This window comes from Pezoporus occidentalis, unplaced genomic scaffold (genome assembly GCF_034315485.1).
Source record: "Pezoporus occidentalis ecotype Australia unplaced genomic scaffold, CSIRO_AGI_Poc_V1 ctg169, whole genome shotgun sequence".
In the NCBI taxonomy this organism is placed as follows: domain Eukaryota; kingdom Metazoa; phylum Chordata; class Aves; order Psittaciformes; family Psittacidae; genus Pezoporus; species Pezoporus occidentalis.
Genome location: NW_026913521.1, coordinates 1,155,459 through 1,173,680, shown reverse-complemented (window position 1 = coordinate 1,173,680; position 18,222 = coordinate 1,155,459). Strand labels below are relative to the sequence as shown.

Sequence of the window (18,222 nt, the reverse complement as noted above, 5' to 3'; positions counted from 1 at the left end):
CCTTTGAGCCAGTGCAACAGGACAGAGCAAATGCAGCTGTACGAACACAGGTCCAGCTGGACTGGCAAGTCTGACTGTACCAAAAACCTGCAGCAGCTCCATGATCACTAGTGCCAATACAAGACAGAGAAAGCTGAATCACACAGCCATAGATGGGACTGGACTCAGCAGCATTACTTACTGGCAAGTTAAGAAAGATGATAAAATGTAACCTACTTGTATTTTTAGAAAACATCTCTTAACCTTCTAAAGAAGAGATTTTCAATTTTAAGTTTTAAAAATAAAGTTGTCAGTGTTTGCAAATATAGTCCTATGCACTTTTTAAAAACTTGCTGCTTGGAACAGTTGGAAGGTGACCTACTACTAACCAAGTAAGAGCAAGACAATCAGACTTTTATGGCACACTATCATAAAAGAATTAATGGTGGTTTTATTTGATCTATGTCCTTGGAAAGTTATAGCCAAGCAGCATGCGAGACACCAATGTCATTAAGGATGAGGTTTCATGTTACGTAGTGAGTCTAACAGCTTAGGTACCATCAAAAGGGGCATCTTTCCTGGTAGTGTAGTTCCACCCTCTGCTGTTTGATAGGTTGTCATTCATCTGAGCCCACAAGCCAGTCCAGTGAGCAAACGCCACTAAAACCCTAGTCATTTATATAAAAAGTGGTTTCCACTGCCTGTATTAGTTTGCTGTGAGGCGAGACAGACACAAGGGTTAGGGGTGGGAGCAGCACTAGTTAGCCCAGTTAGACAACAAAAAGGCTTACCAGTTACGTGTGTATTTTCACCATTCACATATTCCAGTACCACCCAGGTGAGAGCAGGGCAAACAGTAAAGATGACCTACCTTCCAGCCCAGCATACAAATAAAAAGTGGGAACAAAGGGGAAGTGTCATTTACTTAGTCCACAGGAACACAAACATTAAGAAACATTTGGATTAGCCACTGAATCTCTGAATTGGGAGCAGCAGTGATGTCTGCTTGTCTGGAAACTCTGAAAAGACTCCTTGTCTTTGACTGAATCCAGCAAAAAGATGATGAATGCAGCAGAAGAAAAATACTCTCACTGCAAGCTTTACTTGCAACTCGACCCAAAGGAGAGAGATGATGACCTCAGAAGTGACGACTGACGCAGGTCCCCAAAATAAAGTTCTTAGAATCATAGAATCAACTAGGTTAGAAAAGACCTTTAAAATCATCAAGTCCAACCATTACTCCAGCACTGCCAAGACCACCACTAAAACGTGTCACTGAGGCCTCATCTACACAGCTTTTGAACACTTCCACGGACAGTGACTCCACCACTGCTCTAGGCAGCTTGTTCCAATGCCTGAGCACCCTTCCAGTTCCTAATATCCAATCTAAACCTCCCCTGGTGCAGCTTGATGCTGTTACCTCTTGTCCTATTACTTATTACTTCAGTGAAGAGACTGACCCCCACCTCACTTTCAGGCAGTTGTAGAGACTGATAAGGTCCTTCTTGAGCCTTCTCTTCTCCAAGTTAATGCTTCCAGAATTACATTATGAGGCTTCTTTTCCCGAGACCATCATGCTAATATCTAGTTCATAATTAGTTCATGCTTTCAAGAGAGCAGAAGCAGCATCTGCAGCTCCAAAAGTATCACCATCAGGTTTTCAAGACCCTGTCATGTGCCCTCATAAATATATTGTAAATATACAGTACATTTATGCCCAGCAGATGTGCTGCAACAGAAGGGAAGGGTAGAGAGGGAACGGCCTTCCAATGCTATAACAAGAACAGCTCCTGACCCTCACAAGGGTAAAAACCCCTCCATGCAAGTGAAGAAAAGTCATTTGGAAACTCCACAGTCCGATTCCTTTTAGTTTTTTCTCTTGTTGCAATCTGCATTGAAACTTACTTTTTCAAACAATGTGCACTAGTTTGCCTGTGCTCCAAAGTTTTCTTGTAAACATGCTAGTAGCGCAATTTGCTGTTTCTTTGCCAATACTGTTTCCAAGTTCATTATATATGTACAATCAACCAACTGAATATAATGTAAGCTCCCAAATTTAGTCACTCAAGTGACTAAACTTTTGTCTGGAAAACATCAAAGCATGTGTCTACAGTCTCCAGGGACTAACCCATGTTCTGCAATCCTAATGACTACATCACAAGAGCATTGTAAGCTCTATTTTCGAACAACGATGAATATTTATCACTTACTACTGACCATTACTCCTCTCCCACTGTCCACCATGATGAAGACAGACTGCTCTCTCCTAGCCCAAGCAAGAGACATCCCAAGGCAAAGAGCCCACCAGAGCTGATGGAATTTGTATTTAAGACACAGAAAACACATCAACTGGAAGTCCGTAAGAGTTTCATTGATTAAATGAACCTGAACAGGAAAACCAACAAGACTTCAACGTTTTTTTTTCACTTTTTTCTACATAATTTTATATTATTTTTGTGTTACAATAACCACAACATGGTATAAGCATAAACAGATAATCAGATGAGCATAAACAGACAATCTGGATAATCAGATTTAAACACAGGTTCTATCACACAACTTTAGCACTTGTATGTTAAATTTAATGCAAAAGCTCCTAATTAGCCACAGTTTTTACCATGTACTGTCATTCCTTTCAGAAGAAGGTGTCCCAGCAGAAATGAGACTGACACTGTCCTGTGACCAACTACGCAATTAGAGCTAGACCCCAGCTTTGAAGCAACAGATTGAGTGTCACTATCATCCCCTCCTAACAGGCTCATCTGCATGTAAACCCAAGGGAATGTGGAGTCAAGTCAATTTAAGGAGTAACTAGAGTTTACATAATGGGAAGATGTATTCTATGCCCCCTTCACCTTTGCGCTGTTAGAAGAAATATGCTTGCATTATAAATGACTAGGTAATTTGGTCAAAGTGTAGCTCCCAACTAAATAGAGGACTATTCTTTCCCACTTCTCAGAGGTCCTGTCTGTACCTGACTGAAGCCTACAAGTTGCAGGTTTTCTTGTTTTGGTTTTCAGTGACACAAAGTACACCTACCTTACAGTCAGAGACCATGAACACAACATAAGCCCATTCAAGGTATACAGAGTACCTGCAGCAACGAAACAGCAGCTGTCTGGGCTTAGTATTGGCTGCAGAAGTCCAAAGCTCACCTTAAAATGGGCTTCAGCACGGGCTACTCATTTTGTCCGCTCTACTGTCACTCAAATACAAGCTGATAAGAAGAAACTCTCAGGTATACCCATGTGTACTACAACTGCACTCAAAAGTCCCAAAGATATATCCTAAGGGAATCTTCATGTTCAAAATCTTTGGTTTTCTCCCCCAAACTCAGAGCCTTCAAGCAAAGTTACATGACATTTCCTCAGAAGTACTTCCTCAGTCAATCACCACAGACAACAAGAACACACTCACAGATGTACTGAAACCTTCAGGTGGCTTTCTCATTTTCAACACTGGAACTAACATTACCAGAAACCTCAACAGATTATACTTTAGGCTTTTAAAAGCTGAACTTTTTTCCTCTTTTCAGATTGAAATCCCCCAAAGAAGCTGGTGCAAGAACCACTCTTGTGCTTGTAGATTATTTTCTTATGCAGCTGAACCAGGTTTTTTCAAGCAGCATGACATTCTTGTACTTGAAACAAAATAACATTTAGACAAGGAACATCAGAGCCATGATTCATCAGGTATCTAAGACCTTTAACTGTTATCAAAGGAAGTAGCAAGGCCAACCTATCTGTTTTGGAAGGTATCAAAAGATTTCTTCAGCTGTAGTTGGAATGCATCAAAATGCTCATTTAACATGATCAGACATCTCACAGATTTGAAACTAAAGGTACAGAAAGTTTTCCAAGCTTCCCTGAAAACCCAAGAGTCATCTTAAAATTCATGCTGCAGCAGCTAGCCCTGTCCTATCCACTTTTCTTTTCCAGGTGGGTGTGCTAAAGTTACGAAGCCTGTGTACTCATACCAGAACATTAACACTACTGCTTTTCACTTCAGTCATCAAAAAGTTTCAGAAAGTGACTTTGAAACTTAGCCCCGATTAACAAGCAAAACCCTAGTTAACCGATGACTATTTACCTTAAACCAAAGCAAAACTAATGTATTTGAAGACCATCCCACAAATACCAGAAAAAGCTAGCAAGGCCCTGAACCATCACCTGTACTAAATGGAAAAGTAAATTCTGTATCACAGATTTATTTCGTTTCAGCATTTTGTTTTTAACTAGGGTTTCCCCAAAGTGGGAGACGAGAAATAGCAAGAACAGGGTGAGGAGAGAACTCAGCACTGGAAAGATATCAGAAAAGCAAGAAGCTGAAAACTCTGGATAAAATGGAAGCAGACACTAATGTCAATGAATACTTGAGCAATGTTATTTTAAAAGGTTTGATTGTTCTCTGAATCAGTTTCCTCTTTCTCCATAAGCTGTATAGACTGACTAAATACTACTGCAATAAGCACTTCAGAAATATCAAGCACTATTGAGAGAGTAGGAAACCTCCTCCTTCAGTGAGAAGTTTAGTCATGGCTGGAAAATGAAAATTGACCATTTAATCCCAGAGATTTACACTGCATTTCTAACTCAGATCTCAGTGTTGCAGAAGCTTAACAGAACCATTGTTTGACCATGCTGAGAACTGTGTGGAAAAAGGGGCCAAGGTTGCTGCAGCTGTACTTAACATCAAACAGATTCATATGCTATTTGATAGGATCATTCTCACACAGTCCACACATCATAAGAATTCATGTTATATATTTTCTGGTAAGCCAGACACATGATGATCTCCGTTCCATTTAGTCTTAATGAGTGATGATTCTAGTCTGAACTTCCTGAAAAAGTGAAAAGAATAAGTAATCTAAACACTATTATAGAAAGAATAGCAATCAGATTCACTTGACAATTTACATCAAAGAAGCAGAACAAGTTTACTTGAAACATTTTATGGTTATCCACAGAAAAAAGTTGAACACAAGAAAGTATTACTCAATTACCCTAAAATAAATGCATTGACAACACCGCTATGTTTTGAAAGCCATATAATTCTGTTGTGGTATTTGATTTCTCCCTGATGATTACGGCAGAATATCCAGGTGTTAGGAGGTTTTTTTTTCAGATGAGCACAAAGCAAACAGAATATCTAATGCCTTCTTCCCACCCTCCAGTCTCAGACCTCCTTCCCACCAGAAAACTCATTTACTTCCCTTTGTTTGTACTCTCTTATGCCTGCTCTTTCCATAGCGACCACCCCCAAGGCATTCCCCAAAACCTATGGGTGAAGAGTAAATTGTATTCTTATATTCAAGAGCCACTTCTGCCATCTGGAGAAACAGAGAAGGCAGAGGGTAAGAGATACTGCCCTAGCTAAAAGGACAGCCTAACTTAATGCTCCCAAATCACAGCCTGCAAGGCCAAAAGCACAACCTGTTGAAGCATATTAACTCATACAAAAACACTTACAAATTCTAGTTTGATGATTAGGAGGCTTAAAAAGATGTTCAGCTGACAAGAGTCCAAGAAGTGTTGGTAACTACCAGTCTTGAAATCAAACTAGCACGCTACCTTGAGGACCTGGATTCTACCCTAAGGTCTGCAACTGCTCAAAGCCATCCAGCAGACAAGTGTTTCAAGTGCATAACTCAGCCTGCCCTACTACAAGATGGAGACACTTTTCTTTCAAAGCACACCAAGCTTTACTGCTGAAAGCTCTAGACTTTCTGCATACATAAAATATTAAATTCTACCAGAACTAGTATTGCTTAGACAACTCAAAGAGAAAGAAGTCTCAGATTTTTCCTGTTTTCACAAAGTGCTTCCTTAAAAGCCTCTGCTACTACTTTAAACCAGTAGCAGTAACAAATAAATCCCTGGCAGTACCAAAATACACATTAAGACCTCTAAAATCCAACTCTTCTAGGTGTATAGAAGAGAAAGCCTCCTAACACTCCCCTTGCTCACATAACTACAAATAAAGAGAAGCTGCCGAGCTTCAACTTTCTTGCAGTTAATGGGCTCCTGTAATCCTGAAAATGGATGAAAAAGAATGAAAGGAAAATTAGCCAACAATTTTCCTGCTCACTAACAGAAGCAAAAGCCCTCCATAGAATAGCAACATTCTCTAAAAACAAGAGTCACTGTATGCATGCACTTATTAAGTACATATAAAGCTTCTATTTAGAAACAAATCTGAAAATTTAGAAGTAACTCTTGTGATTCTTCACTTGCACGATTCCCTTTCCTTTAATTTGCTCCAAATCTCAGTCTTACAAATCCACGCCCACCTAAGAATAAAGACAGTCTTACAGAAAAATACAGGCAGAAAAGGAGCAGTTCTTTTGGAGAAAAAAATATGAAGAGAGATATATTCTTCAGTGAGATTTTTTCAGCACAGGGCATCAAACCTTGTTTCCCAGAAATAAACAGTAAATGTCAAGGCTCATTTTCTTAGCTGTCTGTAGACTAAAGGCTCTACCTGTAGCCTTCATATTCTCCAATCACTAGACAAATACATTACAGCACTATAAAGCCTGCACACACATTGAACAAAATCTTCTTTTCTAAGGTACCAAAACAAAGTTATTTTCATTGCAGCACAATGCTTGGTAACATCCCACACTCCCAAGGGCCTATGCTTCTCCATTTCATAGAATGGTTAGAGGTGGAAGAGACATTAAAGCTCACCCAGTTCCAACCTCCTGCCATGGGCAGGGCCACTTTCCACTATACCAGGTTGCTCCAAGCCCTGTCCAACCTGGCCTTGAAGGCTGCCAGGGATGGGGCAGCCACAGCTCCTATGGGCATCCTGTGCCAGTGCCTCAGCACCCTTACAAGGAAGAACTTCTTCCTAGTATCTAATACAAATCCACCCTCTTTCAGTTTAAAGCCATTTCTAAAGATGTACTGAGTAACAATCACTCACAGCTACAACATCTCCATAAAGACCTGCTTCTTGTCCCATCTCGAGGTACACAGACTCAGAGCACTCCGCAGAGACATGAGAAATCCTCATCATTTCTTCAAATTTTGAAGTTTCATCAGTTCTGACTTCGAGGATGCTCTCATAATGTTTTTTCCAGAGAGCAGGCCACACCTATATCCTCTTTCCTCTACGTTTCCACAAAGCTTTTCTCAATCCCTTTTGCAGGGAAGTTTCCTTTGAGCCTTTGCACAAACGAGGCCTTCTGACGGATAAAACCCTCAGTCTCGCCCCCCGCAGCCCGCCAAGCCATCGCACAAAAGGTACACGCCTTCAAAACACCTGCACCGCAGAAACCCCCTGCCCGGAGAGCGGGTGCACCCGAGAGAGGCGGCGGAGCAGCCCGGAGGAGCGGCCGCCGTCGCCCCGACCGAGCTCTCATCCTTTTCCGACATTGATTCTGGGCACGGCCCAAACCCCCAAAAGCTGCGAGATGTATCGGCGCCGGCCTCCATCCCCGACCGCCCCGGCCGAAAGCGGCTGGAGCCATCGCTCCCCCCGACCAGGGCCCTCTCCCGCCCCTCACCTTGAGGATGTTCTCGTAGATGGTGGCCCGGAACTCCAGCAGCGCCTTCTGGTCGAACTCGCGGCCGTGGATGATCCGCATCTGCTTGAGGAAGGTGGACTTGCCGCTCTCGCCGGCGCCCAGCAGCAGAATCTTGACGAGGCGGCGGACGGCCCGCCTCTCCCGGGCCAGCATCGCGTCGATCTCCCTGCTCCGCCGCCGCGCCTCCCGCTCTGCATCGCGGCTACGCTCCTTGCCCTCCCGCCGCGGCTGCTCCCCGGCTCGGCCCGTGGCCTCGGCCGGCAGCAGGCAGCGGCTCAGGGTGCGCACCACGCCGGACATGGCGGCTGCGGGACGGCAGGAGCGCTCACAACGCCGCGGAGACCCCAGCCAGCTCCGCCAGCATCGGGCGGAGGCCACCGAGACGCTGGGACCCTGGAGGCGGAGCAGCCGCCGCAGCCGGGGGCTAAGGGCCGGGACCGCCCATTCCCCCTCTCCCGGCTCGGCTGGCGACGCTGCACAGGGAGTGGAGGCAGGCGCGGCCCCGGGAGGCCGGCCGGCCGGGGGGAGGGGTGGCGGCTGCGGGGCGCGGCCCGCAGGCCCTGCCCGGGGAGGGGGCACCGCCGGTCCGCTCGAGGGGTCGGTGAGCGGCGGAAAGACCCCTCCGAGCCCCTCGGCCCGGGTTCAGCCAGCGGCCGCCTCCGGTGCCGCTGAGGCGCGGCGGGGCGGAGGGACGCGCAGCCCGCAGCCCCCTCAGTCAGGGAGCGCCGCCGCTGCCACCGGAGGGAGGTGCCCGCTCGGCCGTCCCGCCCCGCTAAGGCTGCGTCTCATTGGATTACAAGAGTGTCAATCAACGGCTCCTGCTTCCGATTGGAGAAGCCGCCATGTGGGGCGGGAGCAAGCGAGCAGCAGGCTCAAGGCGAGGCAGGGCGAGCAGCGCCGGGAGGGCCGGCGCAGGGCTGTCCGGCAGGGGGCGGGGCCTCGCTGTGGGAGAAGGCGGGCCGGCCGAGCGGGTCGTGACGGAAAGGCCGTTGGCTTGAGGCGGGCCCTGAGGGGAAGGGGCCCGGCCTGTAACGGGCGGAGCCGCGGTAACGGGGAGTGGTGTTAACGTGCTGGGTGACAGCGGACCAGCGGCGGTTAGCGCACACCTGAGTGATGCAGTTGTGAAAGTCATGCAGTGACTATACGAGGATCTCTCTGCAGGCTGCAGCCTGAGGCTCAGCTGCCCCCGGAGCAGCTCCCGGTGAGGTGCTAGTGCCGCTGACACACACAGAACACACCGCAGCTCGTACTGGGTTTTGTCGGCGGATAAGCTCTGCTCTGAAGACAGAGAGAGCTGGGTTTGTTCAGCCTGCAGAAGGCTCCAGGGAGACCTCAGCGCAGCTCCTAGTGCCTAAAGGGGGCTACAAGAAACCTGGAGAGGGACTTTGGACAAGGGCCTGTAGGGACAGGACAAGGGGGAATGGCTTTAACCTGACAGAGAAGGGTCGTTTAGATGAGATATTAGGAAGAAATTCTTTACTATGAGAGTGTACTTTACTATGAGGGGAGCACTGGCACAGGCTGCCCAGAGAAGCTGTGGCTGCCCTATCCCCAGCAGTGTTCAAGGCCAGGCTGGATGGGGCTTGGAGCAACCTGCTCTAGTAGAAGGTGACCCTGCCCATGGAACTGGATGAGCTTTAAGGACCCTTCCAACCCAAACTACTCTGTGATTCTGTGAGAAATTTCATTTCTTGATTGATGTCAGGTGTAATTCCTTGTACAGCATATTGAAGCAATCGAGTGCTGGGCTGATGATGAGGCAGGGATTAAAGTATCAAAGTACGCACCTGGAAGAAAATCCCCTTGCTCTACTGATTAGGTACTGGAGGAGGAAAAAGAAAGCGTTTTCAGAAGCAGCTGGTATGTGATGGCCTGGCAGTGGCTGGGATCCCACACCTTCTGGCTGCAAAATGCAGTCCTTAAAGACAGGCAGGTCCTCTGTTCTATGAGATTATTTTGTCCTTTCTGCATTACTTCCTTTGCCTGTTCTTCCAATTATTTACGCCATAACCATCTAATCCTGTTTAAGATTTGGGTAAATTTTTCCATCCCAGGACTGTATCAAATAGTGGGGCAAGTGAAACAAATAGAGAGAGCTGAAGGAAACTTGTCAAATCAGAGGGATTTCATACAAAGTTAAAGATGTTACAAAGCTTTAAGATGTCCCAAGAGACTGGGAAGTCACAGATCTGGAACAAACCCAAAAGCAGTTAAACAAAACCTTTGTGAAAATCTGAAAACAGCATCACACTGGGATGCTGTTGTCAACACTTTCCCAAGCGAGTCCTTTTCTCCTTAGCAAGGATAGACACCTAAAAACACCTTCAGGTACTGCAGAAGTCAGGAGGAGAACAGCACAAGACCCTTGGTCATGAGCCATTCACTACAGCACAGAACCCTTCCTGAGAAAGTTTTCAGGATCTTATCCTTCGACTGTAGTTTGAGACCTGGCAGCAGCTCGCCCCACGTATAAAATAGCGTTGTAATTCACGACTTTTCCCACTGGATGTCATCATTGCCCCACAAGAAGCCAGTCAGCGCGATGAAGACAAATCAACCCCAAGCCCCCCATGCTCTGAAGGCCTGATTTTCACAACAGCTGAGCGCTCAAGACTCCCGCTACAGTCCGCAGATGCCAAACTGCCTGGAAATCAGCCCCTGTGTAACTGTGAAGTGCCCAGACTGGCATTTGCTGATTAGCTCAGTTGCTCATGCCCCACTAGCTTTGTCTGTGCCCTACTTCAGGTCCTCTTCAGACTTCTGAGGTTCTTACGGCTTTTGGCAGAGAATTCACAGTGCAATCCAGCTCCTGCAATAGGCCTGCTTCATCTGTGAGGGTGAAATTAAGGTATACAATAAACTAATCAAACAAACCAGTTGCCAGACATCCTTAGTCCTCTATGCAGTCGTCATCCATGAAAGCAGCTTTCAACAGCTTGCATCAAATTGTCAAAAGGAAAAGGTCCTCCCTTCCCTCTTTTCCCTGCAGCACTGTGGTTCCTCATTTTGTTTGCTGCTGTGGATCTGCAGCCAGATGGCTTCTGCTGCTCTGCTGAGGGACATGGGAGAACCTCACAAATGGTTGTGGTGATCCCTGTTGATGTTTCTGCAGATGGTCTGAGTGTAAGCAATTGGTGTAAGCACCCCAGTAAAAGCTTGGCTTCTACTCAGTCCCAATGCCTTCCCTTTCTCCTTTTCCTTATCATCTGCCCAGTTCTGTTCTTCAAGATTTCTAGTTCATCTCTCTTCTTTGGGCTTAGACTGCAATTAAAACAATTTATATTGATACAAAACAACGCTGACTTCATTTTTTCTCTTCCTTGTCTTACTTTCTCAGGTTTCCAGCTTTACTTTTTTCTGGTTTTACTCTGTTTTGTTTTTTCCCCATCTATGTTTCTTCCTATAACTCTTCTTTCTGCTGAGATGAAGAAATACTTGTACAGTTGCTTCTATTTCTCCTGCCTTCATCTTCCATAAATAGAGAGGGAGGGAGGGACTAAAAGATGGAAGAAAACAGAGGATTGGAGCACAGAAAGACAGAGGCAATGCGGGCAACATTATTTCCATCTCCCTTGTTGCCTACAGAGCAACTGAATTATGAGCAGAAAGACAGGGAGCTCTTCAGGGAAAGGCTGGAGCATGAACTTCTCAGGCCCTAGCCCTGAAAACAGACGGCAGAAGATTAAAGCTGAAAAGCTGAATGGCAGCTGGTAAAGCTGGTGGTACATGAAGACCTCATTGCAGATGGGAATGACATCTGGGCAGCTCTGGTAAATGAAGAGGTAGTTATGGAAAAACACTGATACTGAGCTTCAGCCAGTAACTCCCATTTTCTGCTTACAGAAAGGTGAGAAGAGGATGTGGCCTCACTGATGAATGCTGGCCACAGGAGTATGTGAAATGAGAGTTGAGCTGCCTGACCTTGGTCCTTTCTATCCGTTATAAGCTCCACTTGTTTCTACCCGGGTCAAGCATAGAGAAGATATATGGATATATGGATTTAGTCTTTGAAAGGATGCAGAGTGATCATTTCAGTGCCTCAAAGCTCGTAGTTGGCTAATCCCAAAATCTTCCCAAGTGCCCACCTGGATGATGGCCCATTTATTACCCAGTCCACTGAGACCCAGAGCTTAAAAGACTGTGTTCTGTCCTCTGAAAGCATATTATCAACACCATCAGCGAAGGCACCATGTGGAGGAAGTGCAGCTGAGAATGCAAGTAATGAATGCTGTATTACAAAGCTGAATGTTTGCCCACACCTGGGACATGGCTTTTGTTTTCCTGTGTGCCACCAGACACTGTCACTGCCAGGAAGAATATTTTGCTCAGTGAAACTGGGAAGCAAATAAATAACAAGAAGGATATGCTCACCACCTTGCAGTACAGAACCACGTAGCAATATCAGAGCACTAATGTAATTTAAACTTCAGCATTCAGACAAGAACCCGGCAGTCTTAAGACAACAGCAAGAAGTATGCACTGATGGAATCACCTGAGTTGATATATCACCCACCTTGTCCTTTCTGACCACTGTGCTAGGTGAGCAAACAGAGTCAAAATATTAAACTGCTGTTACTGCAGGGCAGACGCACTCCTGGCTTAGGCTGACTTAAAGATGTTGGGGCCCTTGAATTGCTCGTTATGCATTCAGCTAGCAAAGCTTGTAGATCTGAAGAACATTTATGATCTAAACTTGTGCTGCTTCTCTGTTGTTGAGACTCTGACTCCCTTTGCCTCAGGAGGTGCTGGAGTTTATAGGCACTTCAAGCCCTTACCTAAGCCGGTAGTTTTGTCATGTTAAAAGTGCCATGTTCTGCTTATTGCATTCTCAGAGGTTTTATATGGCTTTTTCTATTACCTTCTCTCTGCACACTCCCCATAGCAGAATGAAAATGTGGAGAGAGACAGATGAATAATGTTCTCCTGTGGAGGAATGAAACAAAAATAGTTCAAATAAATAGATCAACTATTTCCTAGTAACATAATTAAGCATACGGGAACCTTCTAGTACTAATATATTAGTTTTTTGCTGGAGGTACTGAGACCTTGGCTAGATGTTTTCTGCAAGACTTTATGATCTGTATTGTAATATGCTCTTTCTCAGAGATTCAAATTTTTTGAAAGGATTGTAGTCTCAACTCCCATGAAGCCAAAGAGCACTGAAGTATTTAGGCGTCCCTCAAGCAAAAATCCACTTACTAGTGAATTTGTACCTCAGTGTATGCTTTGTGCTTTTAAATATTGCTTTACTATACAGTTGTTTGGAATATGTGTCCTTTTTTTTATATCCAGATTTGCCTAAACTTGAGCTTCTATTGACATCAGGACATTAAAAACTATGTCCACATGAAGAACTAGAGAACCATGAGCAGCCTTTTAATGGTAAGACTGGAAGAGAAATGAATAACAGTGCTTTCAAATGATAATTGTTTGATTTTATTCCCCCACAGCCCAGGGAAGTGTTCTAGATCTCTGCCATAATGTACTTGTCTCAGAGTTAAAACCAGTGTTTCTTGGTTTTAGAGAAAGCCCCTGAGATGTCTGATGCTTCTATCCAGATGGAACTCCTAAGGAAGGACAGACAGTAGGATGGCAAGGAGTGCCCAGACTCTTCTACCTGCAAAACATGTGCACAGGTTGGTGATCGGTTGTATCAGGTGGACAAGTTGCAGGAAACAGTGAAAAGGCTGCATGGTATTAGGGCTGAGACACAGACAGATGGGTTTAGAACCACGCTCCTGTGGTGGACGCTATAGAGAATGAGGCACCTTAGACCCTGGTGACCCACAAAAGCAGAAGAAATCATACTCTATGTTAAGGAGAACCCTGAGTATATGAAAGTCAACTATGGCAACTGTGAAAACTCTATCGAATGCCTCTGGGTCAAGACCACAGAGGTCATCACCAAAGCATGCCTACTTCTTCTATTAAATTTATAGCCACTATGTCTTTCTTTTCCATGTGATATTTTCATCTTCTGTCCCACAGAGGATACATTACTCATATACATAAAATATGTGAGTTCTGACACTTCGTGGAGTTAATTTTCACTGTTTTCAGACTGCTTAACAGTAGCCTGTTCTCATTCATTACACACCAGCCAACGAGTGGATTAGTTTACTTTCAAAACACCAAAACCTCGTATTACTCCCCAAACAATTAATTACTGAGAGAAAACAAGCCTATTTTTAACACAGCCTGAAAGTAATTCAAGGCATGTCCTGCCAAGTGTTCTGCAGCTCTGTTCTTAGTGTGAAGTTCTTGTGACTATACTCAGGGACAGAGTACCTTGATTCAGAGAGTATAGAAAGGTCAGAAAGTGAGGTTCTGCTCAAAGGGCACAGAAACTGGGATCTGAATGGGACTATGTCTCAACAGCCTCTGCTTCCAAGTTCTAAATCTGAAGATGTATTCTTAGAGCACAAAGGGACAGAACAGGCACATGCTAGCTCAAATACATGTCTTTGGCATACACAAAAAGTCTGGCATCTCAGATACAACTTAAAACCCAATGTAAGTCCTGAAAGTGTTTGGACCTCTGATTTTGAGTACAAAGCCTCACAGCAGTAAGCAGCTTTTTCAATTCAGGTGCCTATTTTGGTTAGTCATCTATGTCATAAAAAGCCATTGGAAAACAAGATGAGTGAAATTAAGAGGGGAAAAAGAAAAAGGCACAAATCTATAAAGTGCTAAAGCAAAGCCAAAGAAAGTGGAGCTCCATGAGAACAGAACAGAACACGTTTGCTGCCAAGTTACGTCCATTTTTTTCTGCACTGTTTTTAAAATGACTTTTCATCTGGTGATGCAGAGCCAAATATCTCTACGGGTAACATGTAGCTCCCCAAACTCATAGGAAATTAGCAAGCCTTAACAAAATTTATGCATGGCTTGCTATTGCAGTTCCACATCTAAAGGGAAAACAGATGTTCTCTTTAGTTATTCTCTTCATGTCCAAACGAAAGCTGTTGGGTACAGAGGTTTTTTTCTTAAAAAAAAAAAAAGAAAAAGGCTGGTGCTGTAAAGGTTACAAATGATGCAATTTTTACAATCCTACTTCAAGGCTCTCTCCTACCTCGAATTGCTGAAGTGATGCTTGCAGATGCCTGTCACCCACTTACCAGCCTCATATTTCTTAACACCTACACTTTAGGATGAATAAATAAAACAGAGTCCAAAGTATTTGCTTGAGACCATTAATGGCCTGGCAAGTCAGGCTTCCAAGCCTTTGGCTGAATTCATTGTTAAGTTTCTCAGCCCAGGTTAGTTTCAAAAGTGAGGCAGAATGGATATCTCTGAAAAGCATGCTATTAGCCGTGTCACTAAATGGGTCTCTCAAGGCTTCAGCATGAGGAAGGAAAACAGTGATTCTTCACCTCCTTCACCTGCTTCCCTTAGCTTTGCACATGCACATTCTGCCCACATAATTTTCCACCACACATTGCAGATGGGCAATCTTTTCTCTTTCTGTTTTTACACAAACATTTTCAAGATGTGCAAAAATACTGGCACTTACAGTGAGTGTTTGCCATCTGAAAGAGCTTGCCACTGCAAACATGTATGCATGCATCCACACAGATCTCATATTCATTCTTTACTTTGCAGATGGGTATCAAACACAGAGGCTTTCAAAATGCTAATTCATTTGGGCTGCTATATTTGTTTGTTTCTACAACATGCTTTTTCATTGCTCCCTGGATGGGGGAGGATCCCAATCCTTTATTCCTCTGCAGCTACTAAGTGGACATTAATACAAAAATCAGGTCCCTATCCACAAAGAAATGCCCCAGAAGAACAGCAAGTACAGTAAATTCTAGTCATAGGCTTCATACCCTTTCAAACTATTTATCCAAACAATCCTTTCTAGCCTGTGATATGCATGGTCTTCCAGATAATATGATAAATAATATGATAAATAAACGTGGGTACTAGCTAATGTAGGAATGATTAGTCTCCAAAAATGGCGAAGGAAGGGACTCTGTCATTTAAAGAAAGGGTAGCAAACGATGCAAAACACAGGTGGCAGGAATGCAGAGAAGAGCTGGCAGGAACTAATGAGATGAGTGATCAGCATTTTATTCAGACAGTGTTTCAGCGTCCACCCAGAGGAGATTAAGTATCTGTCCTCTCAGTGCAGAGAAGGAGAAATAAATCAGGTTTTACCACAAGTAGGGTGGCAGGGAGTTAATTAGAAATGGTGGGGGGGATGGGATATTTCAGTTTGCAAAGGGATAAGAAAATGTACAAATGAAAAAACTAAAACACACTGAAAACACATTGGAACACACCTGGGAAACAAGTGACTGAGGATCCTGCGTGAGGAAGCTGCAGCCACAGGGGACTGCACACAACAGGTGATTCAGACAGCTCAGCTGAAAGCTGCAATCCAGTGCCAAATGCTGTTCATCTGAGTTGTTACATGAAAGCAGACATTTCTCATACCCTGCCTCACATCAGGGTCTTTCCATCAACAAAGCATGTAAAAAAGGCAAAGTTGCAGAAGAAAATGAAAGGATCTTAGTTTTCCGAGTAGTTTTTTAAAAAACCACAACCCTCATTAAAGTCAATAAGAATTGCTCTACGTCTCCTGTAATTTGCCTCCCAGGATCTGTGCAAAACTAGAATATGCCAGATTCTGCTATTAAAATGAGCAGAACTGCATGAGAAGATTAGCAGAAGCCACAAAAAGCAGAATGGTGGTGAAGCTACCTTATTGCCCATGTTCAGTGATTTCCATTAATGATTTAACAGTAAAGTTCAATTAAATGAGTAGTAGATACTGACACAGCCCAGCAATGGATCTGCTCTGTGCTGGTGGAGCACATGCATATGGATATGTTAAAGCAAGAGAACCTTTCAAAGGCAATGCACCATTTTTCTTCCCTGTCCTAAGCTGAGGTTAATTGTGCCTGGGGCGGGTACGTTGCTAGTCCTAATGAAGATCAATTCCAAGCTGAGAGTCGAGTCCCTGCTTCAGCCAGCTGACTGATAATACCGTGTTTCTGGGAGGGATAAAGGCTTCTGTTGTCTACTGGGTTTAAACTGTGGGTACAAGTAGGGTTAGGGGTGTATTGCCTTGCAGGAAGCAAAGTCCTGTGAGCTGATGGGTAACATATTACCTCTGCGGAAAAAGGTCCTGCTGCATGCCATTCCCAATCTGCTGATGTACCCTTTCTGCCAAGAATGCCACAGGCTGCAGGTCACTGCTCAAGAGAAAAGGCTTGTGTGGAAATGAATGCATGAATATGTCTTCTGGCTGAAATATTTAATCAATGTTTAGGTGACTTTCTGCCACCAGTGAATATTAAATTCCTCATTTTGAGGAAAAGCTGGGAGTCACATTTCAGCAACATATTCAGAGCATCACTACATTCAGATAGCGTCAGATGATGCAAGAGGCTGTGGTCAATCCCCATTGCAGTAATTTAGGTGAGTGCAGAAGAAGGAGTGCTGCTTTTTGACTGTCTCCATGTTTGTTATTTATACACCGTGTCATTTTGAGCCTGTTGTTCGCTTGTAGCTTTGGGCTGACAGTTCCCTGATTCCAAAGGCAATTCAGCCCCTGACATAAAGCAGAAGAACAATGCACAGTTCCTGTAAAACAACAGTGCTCCCCCCGCTGCTGTCAGAATGCAGGGATTAGATGCAGAATAATGCAGTCCCTGATCAAACTTGCAGCTGTAATTCAACCTCTGGACAGTGCTGATGCCATAAATTTGTGAAGAAAGTGCAGCTCAAGCGGTTTGTGAACAAGAGCTGGTAAGTCCAATTGAATTACAGTTGTGGGAGCAGCCGAGATCCCCCTGCACCGAATCATTACTAATGAGAGCCAGAGAATGATTGCTTATGATTTTAATGAAATTGAATTTTAATTTATAACCTTGGCTGGAAGAGGAGGAGGAAGAAACATACAATGAATATTTGTGGGTGACAGGGCAAGAGTACAACCAGAAACCCAAAATAAATGGAAGGAGAATGTATTCTCCTAGAAGAGGCAAGATAAAATGTTATCTTCAAAAATATACTGAAGTTTTAGCAAAGAGTTGTGATACCATGAGCGCTGAAGAAAGTGACTCTGTATCACAGTTCTGATGATGAGAGAGCTCAAAGAAAATGCTCAAATATGTTTTCTTCAATCCATTTAGGCTACTCAGAAGAAGGGGAACAGCTCAGCTGAATCTGAAGCCATCACAGCCCATTGTTTTTGGCATGAAATCAGCAGAATGGTAACTACAAGCACCACTGACATATTATAATCAAATAATCACATGGAGCCCTTTCTGAGCAAGTCTTCCAGTTTCAGCACTGAGTGGTTATTCACTATTGAAATGAAAAGCATAATTAACACTAAATACTCTTTTAAATAGAATAATGTTCCTTGCTGTTTCCCTTGCTATTTTAATATCCATCTTAATATTGCACTGTTTCTACTGGGACAAGAGTAAGGCATAGGGAGGTTAAAAAAGTCATTTATAAAGTTCATCTCAGATATGGAAATGTGAGGAAAGAAATGGGGAAAACAGAGAACTTGAGTAAGGAACACAAAATGGATGAGCAAGAGAGTACTCACAGCATAGACTGCACAAGTTTTGCAACTTGTAATATGAATCTGCCATTCAGAGATGATCAGAGAGGTGTGGAAGGTCTGGGACTTGGGGTGCACAGCAAGGGCCACACAAATCAGGCAGAGAACTGGAGAGGTGCTGGAAAATGCT

The 18,222-nt window shown here is 44.2% G+C and overlaps 1 protein-coding gene and 2 long non-coding RNA genes across 3 annotated transcripts in view; 2 read left to right on the top strand and 1 right to left on the bottom strand.

Moving 5' to 3' along the window:
* The window catches only part of GNA12 (G protein subunit alpha 12), a 38,243-nt gene extending 30,036 nt beyond the window's left edge, over nucleotides 1-8,207 (bottom strand). Inside the window, exon 1 of the mRNA XM_062613574.1 lies at nucleotides 7,490-8,207. Coding sequence (XP_062469558.1) covers nucleotides 7,490-7,810 — 321 coding nt within the window. The 5' untranslated portion in view covers nucleotides 7,811-8,207. The remainder of the gene's footprint in view (nucleotides 1-7,489) is intronic.
* A 405-nt stretch (nucleotides 8,208-8,612) lies between these two features.
* Nucleotides 8,613-13,125, top strand: LOC134161050 (uncharacterized). Its single transcript, XR_009963808.1, has 3 exons — nucleotides 8,613-8,711; nucleotides 11,096-12,049; nucleotides 13,034-13,125. It is a non-coding gene; the product is annotated as an uncharacterized LOC134161050 (long non-coding RNA).
* A 4-nt stretch (nucleotides 13,126-13,129) lies between these two features.
* Nucleotides 13,130-17,893, top strand: LOC134161051 (uncharacterized). Its single transcript, XR_009963809.1, has 2 exons — nucleotides 13,130-17,266; nucleotides 17,653-17,893. It is a non-coding gene; the product is annotated as an uncharacterized LOC134161051 (long non-coding RNA).
* The last annotated feature ends 329 nt before the right edge of the window (nucleotides 17,894-18,222 follow it).